Source organism: Astatotilapia calliptera, chromosome 14, assembly GCF_964374335.1.
Source record: "Astatotilapia calliptera chromosome 14, fAstCal68.1, whole genome shotgun sequence".
Lineage (NCBI taxonomy): Eukaryota > Metazoa > Chordata > Actinopteri > Cichliformes > Cichlidae > Astatotilapia > Astatotilapia calliptera.
The window spans coordinates 19,332,889-19,351,130 of record NC_137435.1 but is presented as its reverse complement, the minus strand read 5'-3'; the positions used below and the strand labels follow the sequence as shown (position 1 = coordinate 19,351,130).

The window sequence follows — 18,242 nt, the reverse complement described above, 5'->3', positions numbered from 1 at the left end:
AATAGCCATACCTTTTCCCAATAAACGGCATTTTTATTTTTACCTTGTTCTTATTTTAATATCATCGCTTTTTTCTTCTTTTTTTTAATAGCTGAATCAAAACAGTTAAAGAAGCCAACTTCTCGCTCTGTTCCCGTTTCTACTAGACACAAACCAAAAGACAAGGTAATAAAGTTTTACTTGTATAAGATGTCCATCAAAACTTTTGCCATAAGCATTTGTCAAACACTGTTTTTGTTTTTTTGGTCACCCCCTCTTGTGAAGCCTCTGACCACTAAACCCCCGAGCAGCAGTACTTTAAACTCGCAGAGCACTCCCTCGACTAGGGGCCAGGTGAATTCTAGAGCACCCTGCGACGGAGTGCATCGTATCAGAGTGGATTTCAAAAGGAACCATGATGTGGAGAAGGTGTGGGAGGCTGGTGGCCTCAGCCTGCTCACCTCTGTGCCTATCACACCCAGGGTGCTCTGCTTTTTGTGTGCAAGCAGTGGAAATGCGGAGGTAAAAATCATCTTGATTTTCTTTTTTTCCCTCCCCCCTTTGAGCTTCCTTTCATCCACGCAGAAGCTGAGCTTATATTCAAACACGTCTTCCTCTCTCTCTCTCTCTGCATGTAGTTTGTCTTCTGCCAGGTATGCTGTGAACCGTTCCATCTCTTTTGCCTGGGGGAATCGGAGCGCCCTCTCCAGGAGCAGTTTGAGAACTGGTGTTGTCGACGATGCCGATACTGCCAGGCCTGTGGGCGCCAGCACCAGAAAACTAAAGTAAGCCATTCGATACAGTTCTGTACATTTTAAAGCCGCTCACGGAAGCTTGGTTCAGACTGACAGTGTGTGAAGACTGGAGAATCTTCCCTAGAAAGATGCTTGCTAGTCTAGCCAGCAGACAGCACTTAATCAGCTTCTTGGATTCCTGCCATGTTTTTATCATTTAACTGAAGCCATGTGTAAAATGTGCGTGGTGTGAGCCTTGTATGGTTGTGGGTTTAGAAATATGAATGAACACATCAGGTGGAAGAAAGGCAGTCAAACAGCTGTACATGTTTGCAAGATATGTGAAATTGTTGGTTACTGCCCATTTAGTGGGGAAAGCAGAAAGTAAGGCTAAAGAAAAAGATTCTTTGGAGCTGGATCTTTAAATCTAGCGAGCGTAAAGTAAATCGTTATTTTGACTGGCTTTCGTCTCTGACCAAGGAGCTGCCTCTAAGCAGTAGGTCTCTGGCATTCCGATTCCACCACTGAGTGTGGCTTAACTTAAATCTCAGCTGGCGAAGTTACGGGCAAATCAGGCCGCTGCAGAAATAGCACATCAAGTGCTGGATGATCATAAAACTTTGACTATTTGCAACTTGTAATTGTTGATAATTTATCTAAATTTTAGGAGCTTCAGGAACATCTCAAACACTCTCCTCCCGCTCTTACGGCTATAAATGCTCCACCATCACTCCCCTTTTTCTCTGTTAGCCTCTCTCAGATGTGTCAGGGGGTATCCTGCAGGCACAGGTGCTGCTGCTGATCCTCAGTAAGGCCCTCCCCAAACTGCAGCCTCCAGCCTAGCTTGTTGGTCATTATTAATAAATGTTTGTCATTCGTATTTTGGGTTAGGATCCCTGCTAGCTCAGTGATGAAAATGTCCTGCAGCACATTAACTGTATATTGGAAAAACTTTAAATGGGATAACTGTGTTTATTCAAAGAAAAAACAAGAAAAACTCAACTGCGCTCAACCCTTAAGCAGCTGTCGACAAGAGCACTATACAGCTCACATTAAAGCTGCATCATAATGCCTTAGTTAATGATGTTTATCCATCCGTTACACACGCTATGAATGTGCCCTGCTATAAACTGGAGGGAGCACTAGAGCAAGACGTCTGTGTAAAAGAAGCACCGTTCATCTTTTAAAAAATACTGCATGGCTGTATCTACCATTCATTTATTTCAGCGTGACACTTGGTGGTAAAGGCGAGTACTGCAATTATGGGTCAAAGCCTTTGTTGCTGATTTGCAGGGAGCAGAACTATTTGTTAGGGATGAAAATGTTACTGCTGCCTAACTCGATATACAAATAACATCTTGTCACTTTTTCTACCTCTCTCCCTGCAGCAGCAGCTGCTAGAGTGCGACAAGTGCCACAACAGCTATCACCCAGAGTGCCTGGGTCCCAACTACCCAACCAGACCCACCAAGAAGAAGAGAATCTGGGTATGCACACACTCTCCTCCTCCTCCTCCTCCTCCTCTCTTAAAACACCCTCACCATTTTCTCACCTTTATGTAACACAGTTGCACGACTGCGTGACCAAACTATAGCATTATGCTCGCACATTTCTCTCCCAAGTTCACACGTTTCCTTCTTCTCAAGATTGTGCTACTTACATGGATGCGACCTCGCACAGCCAGCGTCTAGGAAAACGTTTTGCTCCTGTTACAGCGTCACTTTCACACACTTTCCACTCCTTAAACGAATGCTTACGAGTTTCTACCGTGTAGTAACGATGTTGTTTATGTGCCTCTTATTTTCAGGTTTGCGCCAAGTGTGTGCGCTGTAAGAGCTGCGGCACCACGAAACCTGGGAAGTCCTGGGATGCCCAGTGGTCACATGATTTCTCCATGTGTCACGATTGTGCCAAACTTTTTGCTAAAGGTGAGCAGGTAGCTCAGTAGATGACTGATCAGTATCACCAGCAATAACAAAAAAATACAACAACATTTGAATGTAAGCAATATTTTATTGGTCTTGATGAATTTTAATCTCCTCTCTCAGGGAACTTCTGCCCACTGTGTGATAAGTGCTATGACGATGATGATTATGACAGCAAAATGATGCTGTGTGGCCGATGCAACCATTGGGTTCATGCAAAGTGTGAGAATCTCACAGGTGAGAAGCTGCATAGCGAGTAATACATTGACAGTATGTTCTTCATCAGTTTGTAGCAGCTTGTGTGCTTCGACAGTGTCTGAGCAGATGACTGACAGGCCGCCCTCTGAGCGCTGTCACGCTGATGACATGCAGAAAAACAATAAACCTAATGACCTGCTGTTTCGCTGTGTCGCAGATGAAATGTATGAACTGCTGTCAAAGCCAGAGAGCGTTGCCTACACATGTACCAAATGTACCGAACGACACCCGCCTGAGTGGAGGGCGGCGTTGGAAAGGGAACTTCAGGGCTGCATTCGCAACGTCCTCACTGCACTGCTCAACTCACGCACATCCACACACCTGCTACGGTACAGACAGGTAAGATACACGCCTGCAAATCGATGTGAGTCTTTGCCATATTGCAAACATTTCACTGATCAGATTTTTATATTATAGCATCATTTGCAGTGTGTTTCCCACAGATTTAGGTTCTGCAGACTGCCATTTTTAAGGATTTCCTCTGCACATTTTTCATTTTCCAGTTTCTTTGTGAGAAATAAATTTGAGGTCGCCTCTGTGAAGTCGAGAACTGCCAAGTAAATTTAATAAGGGCCTTTCTGGTTAGTCGCAGCTAAACTCTCTTAAACATGTAGAAATTTAAAAAATACCAACATTTGTGTTACCAAATAAACTTAGGCAGGTATTTATATACCTTGATGGCCAGCTAAGAAAAGTCTGTGTGTGGGAAACACTGATTTTATTTTACTTTATTACTTTATAGTTTTGTGAGTTTTACTTTTTTACCACGTGGTGCTATGATGGATATTGATGGATAAAGGCACATTTTGACCAGAAACAGCCTGAGCTTATTTTACCACATCAGTCAGAGCTATACTCTGTGGTTTTGGAGCAGGCGGTGAAGCCACCAGAGCTGAATCCAGAGACGGAGGAGAGTCTTCCATCCCGTCGTTCCCCGGAGGGCCCAGATCCTCCAGTCCTGACAGAAGTAACCCCCACACCTCCCAGCGACTCCCCTCCAGATTTGGAGTCTGTTGAGAAAAAGATGGATCAAGGCCGGTACAATTCATTGGTAAGTGTGCATTCTTTCTTTCTTTTGTTTCTTTTTTGAGGGGCCCATTTGTTTTCCGGTATCTCTGCCGTGCTGACAAACTGGAATGACAAGTGTGTTGTCTGCTGCATTTTAATGAAAAGCAATTCATCAGTCTCTGTAACTAGAGAACACGTAGTCGAGGATCTGTGCAGGCTAACCACAGATATTTTTTCTCTAAACATATGACAAAGCTCACAAGCTCTCTTGAAGCAGATTGTACTTTTTTTTTTTTCTTTTTAAATCACAGCCTTTAGAGTAGAGCAGGGCGATATGACCAAAAATATTTATCACGATATACATTTGAAAAATTGTGATAACGATATAACTGACGATATAATTGACACTAGACAAAATGCTTTACAACTCCACAACTTTATTAGTGCAAAAAACCCCATCAATGTATTTTCACTTAAACAAGCAGCTGTTTTTATGTGCATTAAAGTTATATAAAAATGTAACAGTGCAATTTCCTTGCTGACAGTTTAACCAAAATGCATTTCCAGTGGAAACTGGCCGACATGTCCTCAGCATAACCATGTATAACATCCACAAAACTTAAAAAGAGGTTATACACACACAATACGGTAATATTATGACGAAGCACAGTACGTATCACTCCGCGAGGCTCCTGCCTACGATAGCCGTAATGCTCCGACAATCCATGAAGCGGTGCAGTTTTGTAGCTTAGCAAAGTCGTACTAAAAGATTTGACAGGTTTTCGAGCCATAAGACATAAAATCGTTTCGAGGTCAGTAAACACAACCAGAATTCATACATAAGGCACACGGGATTATAAGGGGCACTGTCGATTTTCAGAAAAATAAAAGGATTGATTTTAAGTGTGCCGTATTTTCCAAACAACACGGTAATAACGACGGCCCGCTAGCATGCTCTACCAAAAATAGTGCTTTGATGTGTATCTGACGGTTGAAAGCTAAACCAGTTCCACACCACTGAAGCTGCAGCATTTTTACAAACCAATTCTGGTTCATCCGTTTCATTTAACGATCCACTTTTGCTCTTCTCATTCTGCGTCGCCGCCATGTGCGTATGTAAACATAGGCACTGCGCAAGCGCATTTTACCCATATTCTATCGCGATATTTCATTTTCCTATCGTTGCCCAAAATTACTCATCATGTGTCATCATACCGTGAACGGTATGATATAGCCCAGCCCTACTTTAGAGCATGTTTGATATTTGATTTTAATCTGGTATGTGTAGCCACATCTTGACTCCCTGGTCAGACCTGTGCTGTGTAATGGGAAATTAACACAGATGGCTGAGATAATGTCCTTTCCACCAATGTTCATTAGCTTAATTGTGTGCCATTTGTGTTCATCATTTCTCTCCCAGCTGGAGTTTAGCGATGACATCGTGCGAATCATTCAGACAGCCATCAACAGTGACGGAGGCCAACCTGAGAGCAGGAAAGCCAACAGCATGGTCAAGTCCTTTTTCATCCGGGTAAGAAGTTCAGATCAGCTCAAGTCTCATGGCACGGCTGGAAACACAGCAAGCATAAATGAGGTTAAATGACAACAGCGAAACACACGTTTACGTAGACATTGTGAGAAGCGTTTTCTTCTTCCTTCATCAGTTACAGGTTAATTGTCCTAATCGAGTTAAAGCTGCGCCAACGACATTCACGATCGCTTCCAAATGCAGGTCTGCACAAGTGCTTGAGTAGGCTGATGTGTAACGTTAATGGAATTCATTCTCTGTTTCAGCAAATGGACCGAACCTTTCCATGGTTCAAAGTGAAAGAGTCCAGATTCTGGGAAAGCCAAAAAGTCTCTGCCAAGTGAGTGTCTGTCGTTATACCTTAGCAAATGCAAGAGCTCATACGAGAGTGTTCACTACCTGTTCCGATTGGCTCGTATTGGCACTCAGAAGTGTTTCTGGTTCTTGATAATTATTTAAATGCATTTAAAATAACCAACAAAAGATTTGCTAAAATGAAGTTAAAATGAGCTCAGACTAATATGAGCAAAATCTGAAATTCAGTAGCTAAGCAATGCCACCCAGAAGGCAGTGCTTTCAGTCTTAATATACTGTGTGAAGTGTTTTATTTGCCACGATTTTCTAAACTTGTATCGCAAGTTATGTTTGTAATTACAGAGAAGAAGATTTCACTTTAATACTCGTGTAAAGTGAGCCTGTCCAAAAACCTCAGAGAACTGCAGTTTTCAAGAGCTGCTGGTCTGTAATTATTGAAATGAGAAGCAAGATGTGGTTTCTTTGGGAGGCACCGTATCATCATCTGTATATAGGAGGGAACCAGAGCGCTGTGAACTGAAAAGAATAAAACGTGTGGGTTTGCTGTACAAACATCCACCGAGATATTTAATGGAAATGCAAACTAAGGGCTGAGATCACGGTGTCATGTGATAGTCCATGTGTCTCGTTGATTGGTAAAGGAAATCGTTTTGTTGTTTTCAAACATAGGGAGCTAAAACACTTCAATCCAGACTTTTTTTTAACAACTTGATCAACTGATGATTGAGTGGAGAATATCGCTGATACAACATTTCCTTCTGGCAGTGGCTGTTAAAGGTCCCAGGCTATACTATATACAATACTATACAATACCTAGTGCTGTTTTTAAAGACAGAAGAAGACAGGATCACAGAGATAAACTGTAGTTATTTCCAGTCACATGACATATGAGCATGTCATGTCATGCCTTTGTGCTAAGAATTAATATTATTGTTATTGTACTGAAGAACTCATATTATTAATAGATAAGGGCAGGATTATTTTTTCCCCTTGTAATCATTTTTAATGGAATTTTGAAACACAGCACTTCCAAACATCCTACTTTTATTTTCCACACAGGAACAAAATTATTTCACAGAAACCAAAAATTATGAGGGTCAGAATTATTTGCTCCCACGATGCTAATAGTCAATAGTCAGTCACTTTGGCCTGATAGCAGCCTGCATACCAGTTAGTAACATTCACTTTGGTCTTCTGGAGGTCGTTCACCAAGAGGGATGGATGTTTTGGGTTATCGGTCGAAGACAGAGCAACAACCCAGACCCCGGTTTTTGGGGTTTTTTGGTGACTGCGTTGGGTTTTCTATCAAAATCTTCACATATCCTTCTTTCATCATGATTCCTTCACCTTGACGAGATTCTCCCAGTTCCAGATGCACTGAAACATCCCCACAGCATCATACTCCCACCACCGTGCTTCACTCCACCGTTTTCTTTGGGTTGTACGCCTCTCGCTTCTTTCTCCTAATATAATCATCGTCTTTGTGGCCAAAGTGCTCTAGTTTACTCTCATCCTACCAAAGGATTTCTTAATATACTTCAGTCTGGTGCAAAGGTGTCTCTTTATGCAGAATTTGAGGGGTTTTTTGGTCTGCAGTCGTTTTGTAGTCTGAAATCTTTTGCTTCCTACATCTGCCAGGCTGGATCTGTTCTGTTTGGCTCTCCTTGAATTTCTTGATGATACCTCTCACTCCTGTTCATGACACTTGGAAACACTGTGGTGACTTTATATATCTGTTTCCTGCTTTGTGAGCATCAACAGTTCTTTTTCTGAAGTCTAAACTGATTTCTTTAGTTTTTGACATGATGTTTTCTCAAGTTACAGCTCAAACCCTTGCTGATGTTTTTATATTGTGTGTTATTTGGAAGATGACCCTGAGTTTAAACTTGATTTTACAAGCTTTGAGCATTGCAAAGTTAAATCCCATCACTTTACAGCAGTGGTTTGTGGTTTGTGCTAATAATACTGAACCTGGTAATTATTTTTTTCCCTGAAATTATTCTAGTATTGTGTTTTTTCTGAAGAAAACTAGTACATTTGGAAATGCTGTGTTTAAAATCCCCTGCTTTTAATTTAAATACTTTGTCCTCATGTGTACAGAGAGAAGAACATTGACATTTTTTAGAGGGAATAGCTACAAGTTGACTTTTCCCCCCTAACTTTTCAGTCTTTAAATAGACAGTTGATGGAAATTTACTGCTCTGCATGTTGGAGTTTTTCTGACACATATCCATTCACCAACTTTCTCAGTCGCTCTGCTTTCTCAGACTATTTCTTCTGCTTTGCCTTCGGGCATTGTTTGAAGGGGAAACCGTAACAGTGTCATATTTCAATTGAAGACTCGCTGATAAATACTTGTGGTCTAATTGCGGTTTGCTTGTCAGTTTAGTTCATTGTGTTATTTATCAGTGCTCCAGTCAAGGAAACCAATGATTCTTCTGTATCCTGTGGCCATTGCTGGGTGGATTTGCTTTTAGAAGCCTCTGCTGGCTTATTAAGTGTGAGACTTTACATCACACCAATTACCCAGGCTTTCTTGACTTGGCAGAACTCCTCGAATGTGGTTATTTAACATGGGTGTCACTGCTCACTTGCTGCTCAGACTTTATTTATTTTTTTAGTATCTTAAAAAAACAGCTCCAGCATATCATCTGTACCATAGGGGTAGATATTACTTGTCACACAATATATTCCAATGGCAATGACCTATTCTAAATGTGGCAGTCAACTAATGAATCAGAAAGAACACATGAACGGGAATAAAAGGCTTTTTCTCACCGTTTGCTGATAACTTGTGTTGATTCAATGAAGCAGATGGTTTACATTTATTTATTGAAAAACCCGACATTATTTATCCACATCATCTGCTATATCTTTACTGGGTGGAGGTTAAACCCACGTAACAAATCGTGATCATATTTTGTCATCAGTTGCTTATGTGACATGGGGTCATTTGCAACAAAACAAAAATAAATGTGCTTTTTCCCCCCCAATCAGTTTCATTGCTGATAGGTTGCCAGGTAATGGTGCCCGTCTCTGTTGTTGTTCCACAGCAGTGGGCTCCTCCCCAACGCTGTGCTGCCGCCGTCCCTAGACCACAACTACGCCCAGTGGCAGGAGAGACAGGAGCTTTCCCGTGCTGAGCACCCACACTTCATGAAGAAGATCATCCCTGCTCCCCAGCCCAAGACCCCCGGCGAACCTGATTCTCCGGCCTCCTCTCCTCCGCTACTTCCCTCTATACTCCCACCGCCCCTACTCTCGCCTGGTAAGGCGGACTACAAATATGTTACTAATGCCTGCGTGCGTGCTGTTTTGCACGCTGCTTTGTCGACTGGTTTTCATATAGATTCAAGCTGCGTTTGAATTCTTGCTTTCTCTCCAGATCGCGAGGACAGCCCAGAGCTCCCTCCTCCACCAGGCGTCACAGATAACAGGCAGTGCGTCCTGTGCCTGAAGTATGGAGACGAGAACACCAATGTGAGTGCCTTACCGGTAGCAGCAAAATTCAGGACGCAGACCGCAAGGTTGAGTCTTTCTTACTTTTCACTCTTTTCTTTGTTTTAGGAGGGAGGCAGGCTGCTGTACATCGGTCAGAATGAGTGGTCCCATGTGAATTGTGCTCTGTGGTCCGCAGAGGTCTTCGAGGATGATGACGGGTCTTTGAAAAATGTTCATATGGCTGTTCTCAGGGGAAAACAGCTGGTAAACCAGAACACTTAGTGCCTTATAATCTTCCACTCTTTTTCAGTGCACCTTTATTGGACGTTTACAATTTGTACTTTCTTTTAGCGGTGTGAGAAGTGTCAAAAGCCAGGAGCCACCGTTAGCTGCTGCCTTACCTCTTGCACCAGTAACTACCACTTCATGTGTGCCCGCCAGTGCCACTGCAGCTTCCTGGAAGATAAAAAAGTCTACTGTCCAAAGCACAGGGACCTCATCAAAGGAGAAGTAAGGAAATCTCATTATATATCACTAAAAGCACACTTAGGTGTTTTGGGTGGAAAAACCATGCGATGCCAGGGCTTTGACTTTAGATTCTCAGTTCTCTCTTTACCTTTTCTGTTTATGTACTTTTTCTTGAGGTGGTGTCTGGGTTTGAGGTGACCCGCAGGATCCTGGTGGACATGGAGGGCATTAATCTCAGGAGGAAGTGGCTGGCAGGACTGGAGCCTGAAAATGTCCACATGATGATTGGTAGGTTGATTGCTGGTACATTCTTTTGTGACATTTCCCTGACCTTTCGCAGTTCCTGCTCTGCTGACCGCTGATTTAAATATCATCATTTCAGGCTCGATGGCAATTGATTGTTTGGGAATACTAACTGAACTCTCAGACTGCAAACGCAAACTCTTTCCTGTGGGATACCAGTGAGTTTTGTTGTTGCTTTTAACCTTTATCTTAAAGTCTTTTTGCTGTTTTAAAAGCCAGTGTTATTTTGCTCTGTGCAGTTAAATTGCTGATTGGCGAAGGAAGCTGCCATCTTTGCTCAACTAAATAAATTGTCTTTGCAGGTGTTCGAGGGTGTACTGGAGTACTTTAGATGCACGAAAACGCTGCGTGTATACCTGCAAGATCCTAGTTTGTCACCCTCCAGTGGCAGATTCTGATCTAAAGAACATGATGGCTCCTGAGGAGAATCGCACAATAGCACACAGCCCACCTTCCTTAACAGGTAACATAGTTCAGAAATGTGTGTGTTACAGTGAGAACCATATTCAGAGCTATAATGTGCTAATGCATTTCTCTTTCTTTTTCACTTCTAGACTTTCCTGATCCATTTGAATCACCAAGGCGCTCTGACACACTTTCCCCTGCCAACACCCCCAAGCTCAGGGTTTACACCAGGAACCGACATCCCAGCTACCCCCCTTGTCAACGGTCAATAGGTCCTCGTCCCATGCCATCTCCAGGTACAAATGTGCAGCCTTTTTTTCACTTAAAACTTTGATTTCAAACTGATTATTTGGCTTAATTAGTCTGAATTTAACAGTTCTTTTATTTTATTTTAGGAGGTTCTTCACAGCCCCAAAGTCACGAGATTGTGACAGTGGGAGACTCCCTGGTGAATCCCGGTACGCGGAATATTGATTCACGTCGTCACAGCTCGCCTTCCCTCTCCCCTCCGCCCCAGCATCTTAACAGACAGAGAGGAATCACCGCCACATCTCACATTTTGTCACGACCCCTGACCTCACCCCCTCCACTCATTCCCTCCCCCGCCAGGGACCCCGAAAAGTCCAAACACTTCAGCAAAGACTCAGCAAGGAGCCCACTTCAAAAAGACGAAGAAAGAGGTCGACACTTCTCCTCGGACAGAAACAAACAGCAACCTTCCCGAGACCAAGCGACGAGAGAGGCAGACAAGGGGAGACTCCCGAGTCGAGAGCGTGACTCTAAGGATACTGACAAGAGTAGATCATCCAGAGAACCTGGGCAGAAAGACTCTGACCGGAACCAAATGTCAACCAAAGAGCCAGAAAAGAGGAGGCCGCTGAGTAAAGACTCTGGTCTGAAAGACTTTGACAGAGGCAGACCGATCAATAGAGATCATTTAAGAGATTCCGAAAAGGGGAGACAAACAAACAGAGACACTGAGAAGGGAAAACAGGCGAGCAGAGAATCAAGCATTAGAGAAACTGACAAAAGTAAGTCATCCTCTAGAGATCCCAGCTATAAGGATATGGACAAAGGTAGGTCACTGAATAGAGATACAGGACTACGGGACTCTGAAAAGTATAGACCATATAGCAGGGAAACAGGAAAAGACTCAGGCCAAGGTAAAGACAGATCATCCAGCAGAGATGCTGACAAGGGCAGACCTCCGTCGAGAGATTCCAGTTATAGAAGCACAGAGAGAAACAAAGACTCTGGCTCAGGGAAGGACAGTAACGCAAACAGCCAGTCTAAACACTCTGGAGGAGAGAGTAAGAACCCAAGACTGGGACCTGCAGGCTCAGGCCAGTCTTCCCCTCCCGTTGGCACTGCTGTTCACACAAGCCAGCAGAGAAGTGGCAGCACCAAGCAGACAGACAAGCAAGGGAAACATGGAAGCAAAGATCAGGATGTTTCGGCAAGCCTCAGTTTGTTGCCTCGTCAGAGGTCCAGCCCAGCGTCCAACAATAACCAGAACAAGGACAAGCCCAGCTCAGGGAAGGAGAGTAGTAGCAGCACTGGAAATTTAATATCATCATCACTCCATAAGGACTCTGTTGTTGGAAAATCCGGCTCCCCGCAACCTCCATTTCAGAAGTCCAGTACACGGAAATCAAACGAGTACTCGTCAGGTTCAGGCACGGCAGCGACCGCAAAGCCTCTGTGGCCTTCGAGGACGTCAGCGGAGGATGATGCTGTTAAACGAGGCTCCGTGCACCTGGCCTCTCCAGCTGCAGCCTCAGCTGCCAAAGATAAACACCCCAAAGTTAAAACAGCAGGCAGCAGAGATGTGTCCAAAGACCGTGACAGAGAGAAGACCTTTCAAAACGTCAACATCAGCAACAAGATTCCCCTTCTCAACAATAATGCTAAAGCTGCCGGCAGCTCCAACACGCACGCTACCAACCCTACTTCTCACAACAGCAGCAAAAGCAAAGCTCCAATGCTAGGAAACAGCACCAAAGGCCATGGGAAGGCTCAGGGAGAGAAGCACGATACCCAGGGTGGGGACAGGTCATCCTCAAAGAACAGAGACAGTTACTCCTGTCCAGAGAGGAAGAACAGTTCCAGCCTGGACAGCTTGCACCAGACTATGAAGACCTCTTCACAGTCTCACAGCAAGCAAGCAACTAACCAGCTTTCATTGTCCTCCAGAGAGAAAAAGCGATCAATTAAACCCCCAGCTACAGCTCCACTAAAGACTGATATTAAGAGTGACCCTAATGGGACCACCACCGTTACTAGTATTTCTTCGTCCTCCTGCCCCACAACCACTGCCCCCATAGTCTCTCCTGCTGGCCAGGGGGGTCATCGCTCCGCATGTACTGTTCTCTTCTCCTCTGCCAGCAGCAGTGACAGCTCTGAATCTGACACCCAGACTCACACAGAGGAAGAGGAACTGCATAAAGAGCGCCCACGCGGAGAGCTCAGAGACCACCACGGTCTCCACGTGCAAGGCACTGAGGATGAGGGCGTTGGCCCCGAAGATGACCATGACAGGGGTATGGAGGATAAACATCACGAAGATGACAGTGACGGATCAGGGTCGGCCAAGCGGCGTTACCCTCGACGCAGCGCACGCGCACGCTCCAACATGTTTTTCGGTCTCACGCCTTTCTATGGGGTTCGCTCGTATGGTGAGGAAGACCTTCCTTTTTATGGCAGCGGTGACGGAGCCGGGACTGTGGTTAAGAGGAGGACGGGTGGCCGCAAGAAGTCAGCTGAGGGGCAGGTCGATGGAGCGGACGATATGAGCACCACATCTTCATCTGGAGACAGTGGAGAGGATGAAGACAGTGGAATGAAACATAGGGGTAAGGATCCTTATTACTACAACTTCACTCGAACAATAATTAATCCTGGTGAGGGCCTGCCATCTATAGAAGGATTAGACCAGTGTCTGGGAAGAGGATCCCAGCTTCAGCGTTTTCTAAAGGACGAGGAGCAGCAGCAACGAAGGGCTCAGCAAAAAGCTGAAGAGGACATGCTGAGCGCTTTGTAAGTAGACACATATTTTATGAAGTGAATTATCTGAAATATCTCCTTGACTCTGATAATCTGATGTGTGCTTTGCTGTGCCTAACAGGACCTTGGGCAAGCAGCGTATCGGCCAGCTTGATGGCGTCGATGATGGGTCGGAGAGTGATACCAGCATCTGCACCACCAGCACCACAACCACTACAGCCACGTCCTCTTCCACCACACATAAAAGCACTCCCAAGAGGAGAGGCAGAGAGAGACACACTGAGAAGGCCGACTCCCACGAGTCAAGCAAAGAGGCCGACAGCAGTGGCGGAGCAGTTAGTGGAAACACCCGAGAAGGCAGAAAAAATCAGAAGGAAAATTGTCTTCCACTCGGAGGTGGGGTCAAGTCCCAGCCGCAGAGTCAGGGTCAGGATCCTCTCGAGGCCCAGCTGTCCCTCAGCACAGACCTGCTTAAATCCGACTCTGACAACAACAACAGTGATGACTGTGGGAACATTTTGCCATCAGATATTATGGAGTTTGTCCTGAACACCCCCTCTATGTCATTGCCAGCTCTGGGTCAGCAGTCTGAGCCATCTTCTTCTGAGCTGCTGCTGGATGAGAGCTATGTTGGAGTGGATGTCAACAGACGTAAAGACATTCTGTTTGATGACTTCTCCGAGCCGCTGCCCAGTGCGGAAAGCGGAGGGGTCGTAGAGAGTAGTGTCAATAGCTCAATATCTGTGGAGGAGCCGTATCTTCCTTTGGAGCTGCCGTCTGACCTCTCTGTCCTGACCACACGCAGCCCGACTGTCAGCACCAGTCAGAACCACAGCGCTGGGAGTCTCATCTCAAATACCTCAGACCGCACCATGCTGGGCTTGAACTCGGACACAGAGACCATCAGCGGGGAAAAGAGTGGGGACAAAAAGAGAGCGGGGCCAGGCGTGTCACCATCAGAGAATCAGCATGATGGTACGTCGTTGGCAAACAGGGATACGCAGGTCTCAGAAGGTCATATGACTCCTGAGCAGTTTATTCCTAGCCCTGCTATTGGCCAGGTAGTTGAGGCACCAGCTAACCAGGATATTCCGAGGAGTTCTGGTACTCCCGGCTTGCCAAGTTCACCCTCGCTGCCTCTTCAGGGTCAGAAATACCTCCCGACTTCAGCGGCAGCAGCTGCAGGCAGCGCCACTCCAGCACCAGGCCCAGGACCTTCCCAGGCTCAAGTGTCCAGCCCAGCAGTCATCAAACCAGGTCCTGATAAGCTTATTTTAGTCAATCAACAATTCCAGCCTTTCTATGTCCTCCAGACTGTCCCTAATGGTGTCACCCAAAAGATTAGTGCAACAGGAGTGATGGATTCTAGCTCGCCTGCAGTGCTAAGCTCCATGACACTTACCACGGGGTTAAATACTGGCTTGTCTTCAACCCAATCAATATTTCCTGCTGGGGGCAAAGTTCTGGGTACCATGCCTCACCCCTCTCAGATTCACACCTTCACAGGACCCACACAGACAGGCTTTCAGACAGGAATCCCTAGCACCACCTCAGGACTTCTCATTGGTTTGCCGTCTCAGTCCCACGACCAGTCCCAGATTCTGGTCTCGGAGGCCGGTCGACCACACGAGTTAGGTCCCAGTGTTGCCATAGTGTCGAGTCCGTCCTCTCTCACCTCTTCCCCGACTGTACTTGCCTCTGCTCATGGCAAGAAGAGGCCCATTTCTCGTCTTCTGCCAAGAAAAAGCAAAAAGTCAGGGCGCTCCCGTAACCAGCCCACTCTGGCCCCGTCTGAAGTAGGCCCTCCCAATATGACCCTCATCAACCTGTCTTCCCCTCAGATTACTGCAAGCATCCCCGGTCAACCTGGTGGCCTAGTTGAGTTAAGCACTCTCTCCACTTCTCAACGCAAGATGCCCAATATAATCAAGAGACCAAAATCCGGCGGGGTGATGTACTTAGATCCCACTACTCTCCTTCAGCAGAGGCTTTCTGGTACTGCCCAGCCTGGTATCCTGAGCCACGATTCCTCTGCTCATCTCCTACCTTGCTCAGTCTCTGGCTTGAACCCCAGCCAGTCAGTGTTAAATGTTGTGTCTGTTCCCCCTAGTGGTGCAGCTGGACTTCTTGCCCCAGGATCAGTATCACTCTCCACCCCTGTTCTCAGCTCAACTGAGATCACAGGGCAGATTAGCAACCTCCTTTTTAAAGCAAGTCCACACGCCCTGGGCCTGTCAGATCAGTCTGTGGTTCTTCAGTCAGCAGGAGGAGCTCCTCTGATGTCACAGCTAAGCTCCCCTGTTCAGACATCAATAGCTAGCAGCATCTGCGTCCTGCCCTCCCAACAGACTATCAGCATGGCTGTCAACCAGCAAGGAGAGACAGACGCCAGCAGTGTTCACTTACAACATCAGTCTCAACCCATTAACAGACCCCAGCTTGTGGACTCATGTGGAAACAGCACTGTTACTTTAGCTCCTGCTCCATCCACCCCTCTAAGTCCCACCAAGGGACGTGTTGTTGGAGTGTTCACGCAAACACGGACATCCATGCACTCCCAGAGCAGTAGAACAACTCCTATTTCCAAGTTATCAGAGCATATGCCACCTACCTCCACAGTAGTGTCAGCAGCAGCTGCAGTTTCAGGAGCAGAGAAAGGCAAACAGAAAGGGAAGAGGAGCAGGCAGAGTCTAGATGTAAGCAGCGGGAAGAAGCTTAAGGCCTCTCTGCCTGAGGAACATTTCAGCAACCCTGCAGGACAGCACCCATCCTCTAACCCAAGGTGAGACACTAACAGACCTGTGACTTGTAGCCAAGAAATCGTTTTTATGTTACTTTCACGTACCGTAATAATGGGAAGAAATTTCAATTTTGACTGTGTTCAGAATATTTGAAAAAATGTCTAAGTTTGGGATTCATTTCTTCGTGGAACGAATGGTTAAAGTATGTTGTGTTCTTCAGATGTCTCGCCTAAATGAATGTGGGCTTTGTGTGTTTGTTTTTTTGCACAGAATAGTTTTCAGTGTGTCTTCAGACACAGAAGTTAAATATGTCAACTGGACTGAACTTCTTTATTGATGATGGTTGCTCTATTTATCATAGCTATACTGTTTGACTTAACCACGTAACAGCTGTTCAAGCAACCCACTTTTGTTCAGTAAAATGCAAAAACACTCCAACCTTTCCCATCCTCTCCCCAACCAGCTCCAAAGAGCCGATCTCCTCTGAGCCAGTGGACACAGGAAAGCCACCGGAAAAGACGACCAACAAGAGGTATGAAGCATCAGTATTAATCACCTGTTTTCAAAATCGTCATACGGTATAGCTTTAATGTTTGGTTCGCATCTTTTCTAGTGTACTTGGTAAAAAGAAGACATCCGAAGGACACGTTTTACCAGGGAAAGTGGTGGGAAAAGACAAACCTCATGCAACTGGAGGAGCAGGCTCTCTTCCTGTGACCTCACCGCCCGACCAGGATGGCAACAGCAGGGATAACGGTTTAGACAGTAAACCCAAAAAGGGTATCATCTTTGAAATCTGCAGTGAGGACGGGTTCCACATCCGCTGTGAGAGTATTGAAGGTAAAAGAAAACAACTGATTGTAGCGCCTGCTTTGGCAAAACGAATTCAAATTTAAATTGCTTTTGTGATAAAAAATAAAAATGTTTTAATCAAGTCTGCAAAAACGAAACCACACACTGGGCATAAAATACCGACTGTTCCCCTACAGAGGCCTGGAAATCCCTCACTGATAAAGTGCAGGAAGCTCGCTCCAGTGCACGACTCAAAAAGCTCTCCTTTGAAGGTGAGGTGTAATTTTAAAAGTGTAGAAATAATAACTAGAGGTACTTTACATATATACTTGAATAAAGCCTCATGATGAAGGTGTTTCTCCGCTCCTTCCAGGTGTGAATGGACTGAGGATGCTCGGGGTCGTCCATGAGGCTGTAGTCTTCCTGTTGGAGCAGCTGTACGGCACCAGGCACTGTCGAAGCTATCGCTTCCGCTTCCACAAACCGGAGGAAACGGACGAACCTCCCATCAACCCCCACGGCTCGGCTCGTGCAGAAGTCCACCACAGGTCAGTATGGTACACACACACACCTTCTGACCATGAAATTGTAGAGCACGTGTCAGGAAACCAGAAGTCAATCGGAGCAGAAATGGCACTTTATATAATGCACACTGTTAATAAACCGTACAGATAACTGTTTCCAGGGATGCTGCTTTGCTTATTGAGATTCTTGTTTGTTCCACCAGGAGGTCAGTATTCGACATGTTCAATTTCTTGGCCTCAAAACATCGCCAACCTCCTGAGTATAGGCCGCAGGAAGACGATGATGATGAAGTGCAGCTCAGGACTGCCAGGTGAATAAAAACTCATTTTTTGTAAAAATGATTATGCTTTATTTAAAGAAAGAAATGTAATATTACATTCATAATTTTTTCCCTTCGCAGACGTGCCTCCATGGAGCTTCCACTTGCTGTGAGATTCAAACAGCTCAAGGCCACCTCGAAGGAGACTGTGGGAGTCTACAGGTTAGATCAGTGGTGTTAAATCTGTGTCATCATTTTTATTATTATCAGCTGTTTTTCAGTGCTCAGATAAATAACAGATAGCTGCCTGTTTAATTTTGAGAGCAGTCCACTGTTATGATCCTCCCGTCAGGTCTCCTATCCATGGCCGCGGCCTCTTCTGCAAGAAAACCATCGAAGCAGGAGAAATGGTCATCGAATACTCGGGGAACGTCATTCGGTCTGTGCTCACTGACAAACGGGAGAAATACTACGATGGGAAGGTGAGGACTTGAACGATTTCCGATGATTTCGTCATTTGCTTAACTCGATTATTTATACAAACTGTCCTCTCTCTCC

The 18,242-nt window shown here is 45.4% G+C and overlaps 1 protein-coding gene across 1 annotated transcript in view; it reads left to right on the top strand.

Moving 5' to 3' along the window:
• kmt2a (lysine (K)-specific methyltransferase 2A) overlaps positions 1-18,242 on the top strand; it is a 34,889-nt gene that overhangs the window by 15,445 nt on the left and 1,202 nt on the right. The window contains exons 7-32 of the mRNA XM_080288483.1: positions 92-501; positions 618-764; positions 2,102-2,200; positions 2,521-2,641; positions 2,762-2,875; positions 3,054-3,235; positions 3,771-3,947; positions 5,325-5,435; positions 5,699-5,772; positions 8,801-9,015; positions 9,133-9,227; positions 9,315-9,452; positions 9,540-9,698; positions 9,833-9,944; positions 10,039-10,117; positions 10,262-10,422; positions 10,514-10,660; positions 10,760-13,400; positions 13,489-16,149; positions 16,572-16,640; positions 16,722-16,948; positions 17,098-17,172; positions 17,274-17,448; positions 17,628-17,735; positions 17,826-17,906; positions 18,037-18,166. Coding sequence (XP_080144609.1) covers positions 92-501; positions 618-764; positions 2,102-2,200; positions 2,521-2,641; positions 2,762-2,875; positions 3,054-3,235; positions 3,771-3,947; positions 5,325-5,435; positions 5,699-5,772; positions 8,801-9,015; positions 9,133-9,227; positions 9,315-9,452; positions 9,540-9,698; positions 9,833-9,944; positions 10,039-10,117; positions 10,262-10,422; positions 10,514-10,660; positions 10,760-13,400; positions 13,489-16,149; positions 16,572-16,640; positions 16,722-16,948; positions 17,098-17,172; positions 17,274-17,448; positions 17,628-17,735; positions 17,826-17,906; positions 18,037-18,166 — 8,708 coding nt within the window. The remainder of the gene's footprint in view (positions 1-91; positions 502-617; positions 765-2,101; positions 2,201-2,520; positions 2,642-2,761; positions 2,876-3,053; positions 3,236-3,770; positions 3,948-5,324; positions 5,436-5,698; positions 5,773-8,800; positions 9,016-9,132; positions 9,228-9,314; positions 9,453-9,539; positions 9,699-9,832; positions 9,945-10,038; positions 10,118-10,261; positions 10,423-10,513; positions 10,661-10,759; positions 13,401-13,488; positions 16,150-16,571; positions 16,641-16,721; positions 16,949-17,097; positions 17,173-17,273; positions 17,449-17,627; positions 17,736-17,825; positions 17,907-18,036; positions 18,167-18,242) is intronic.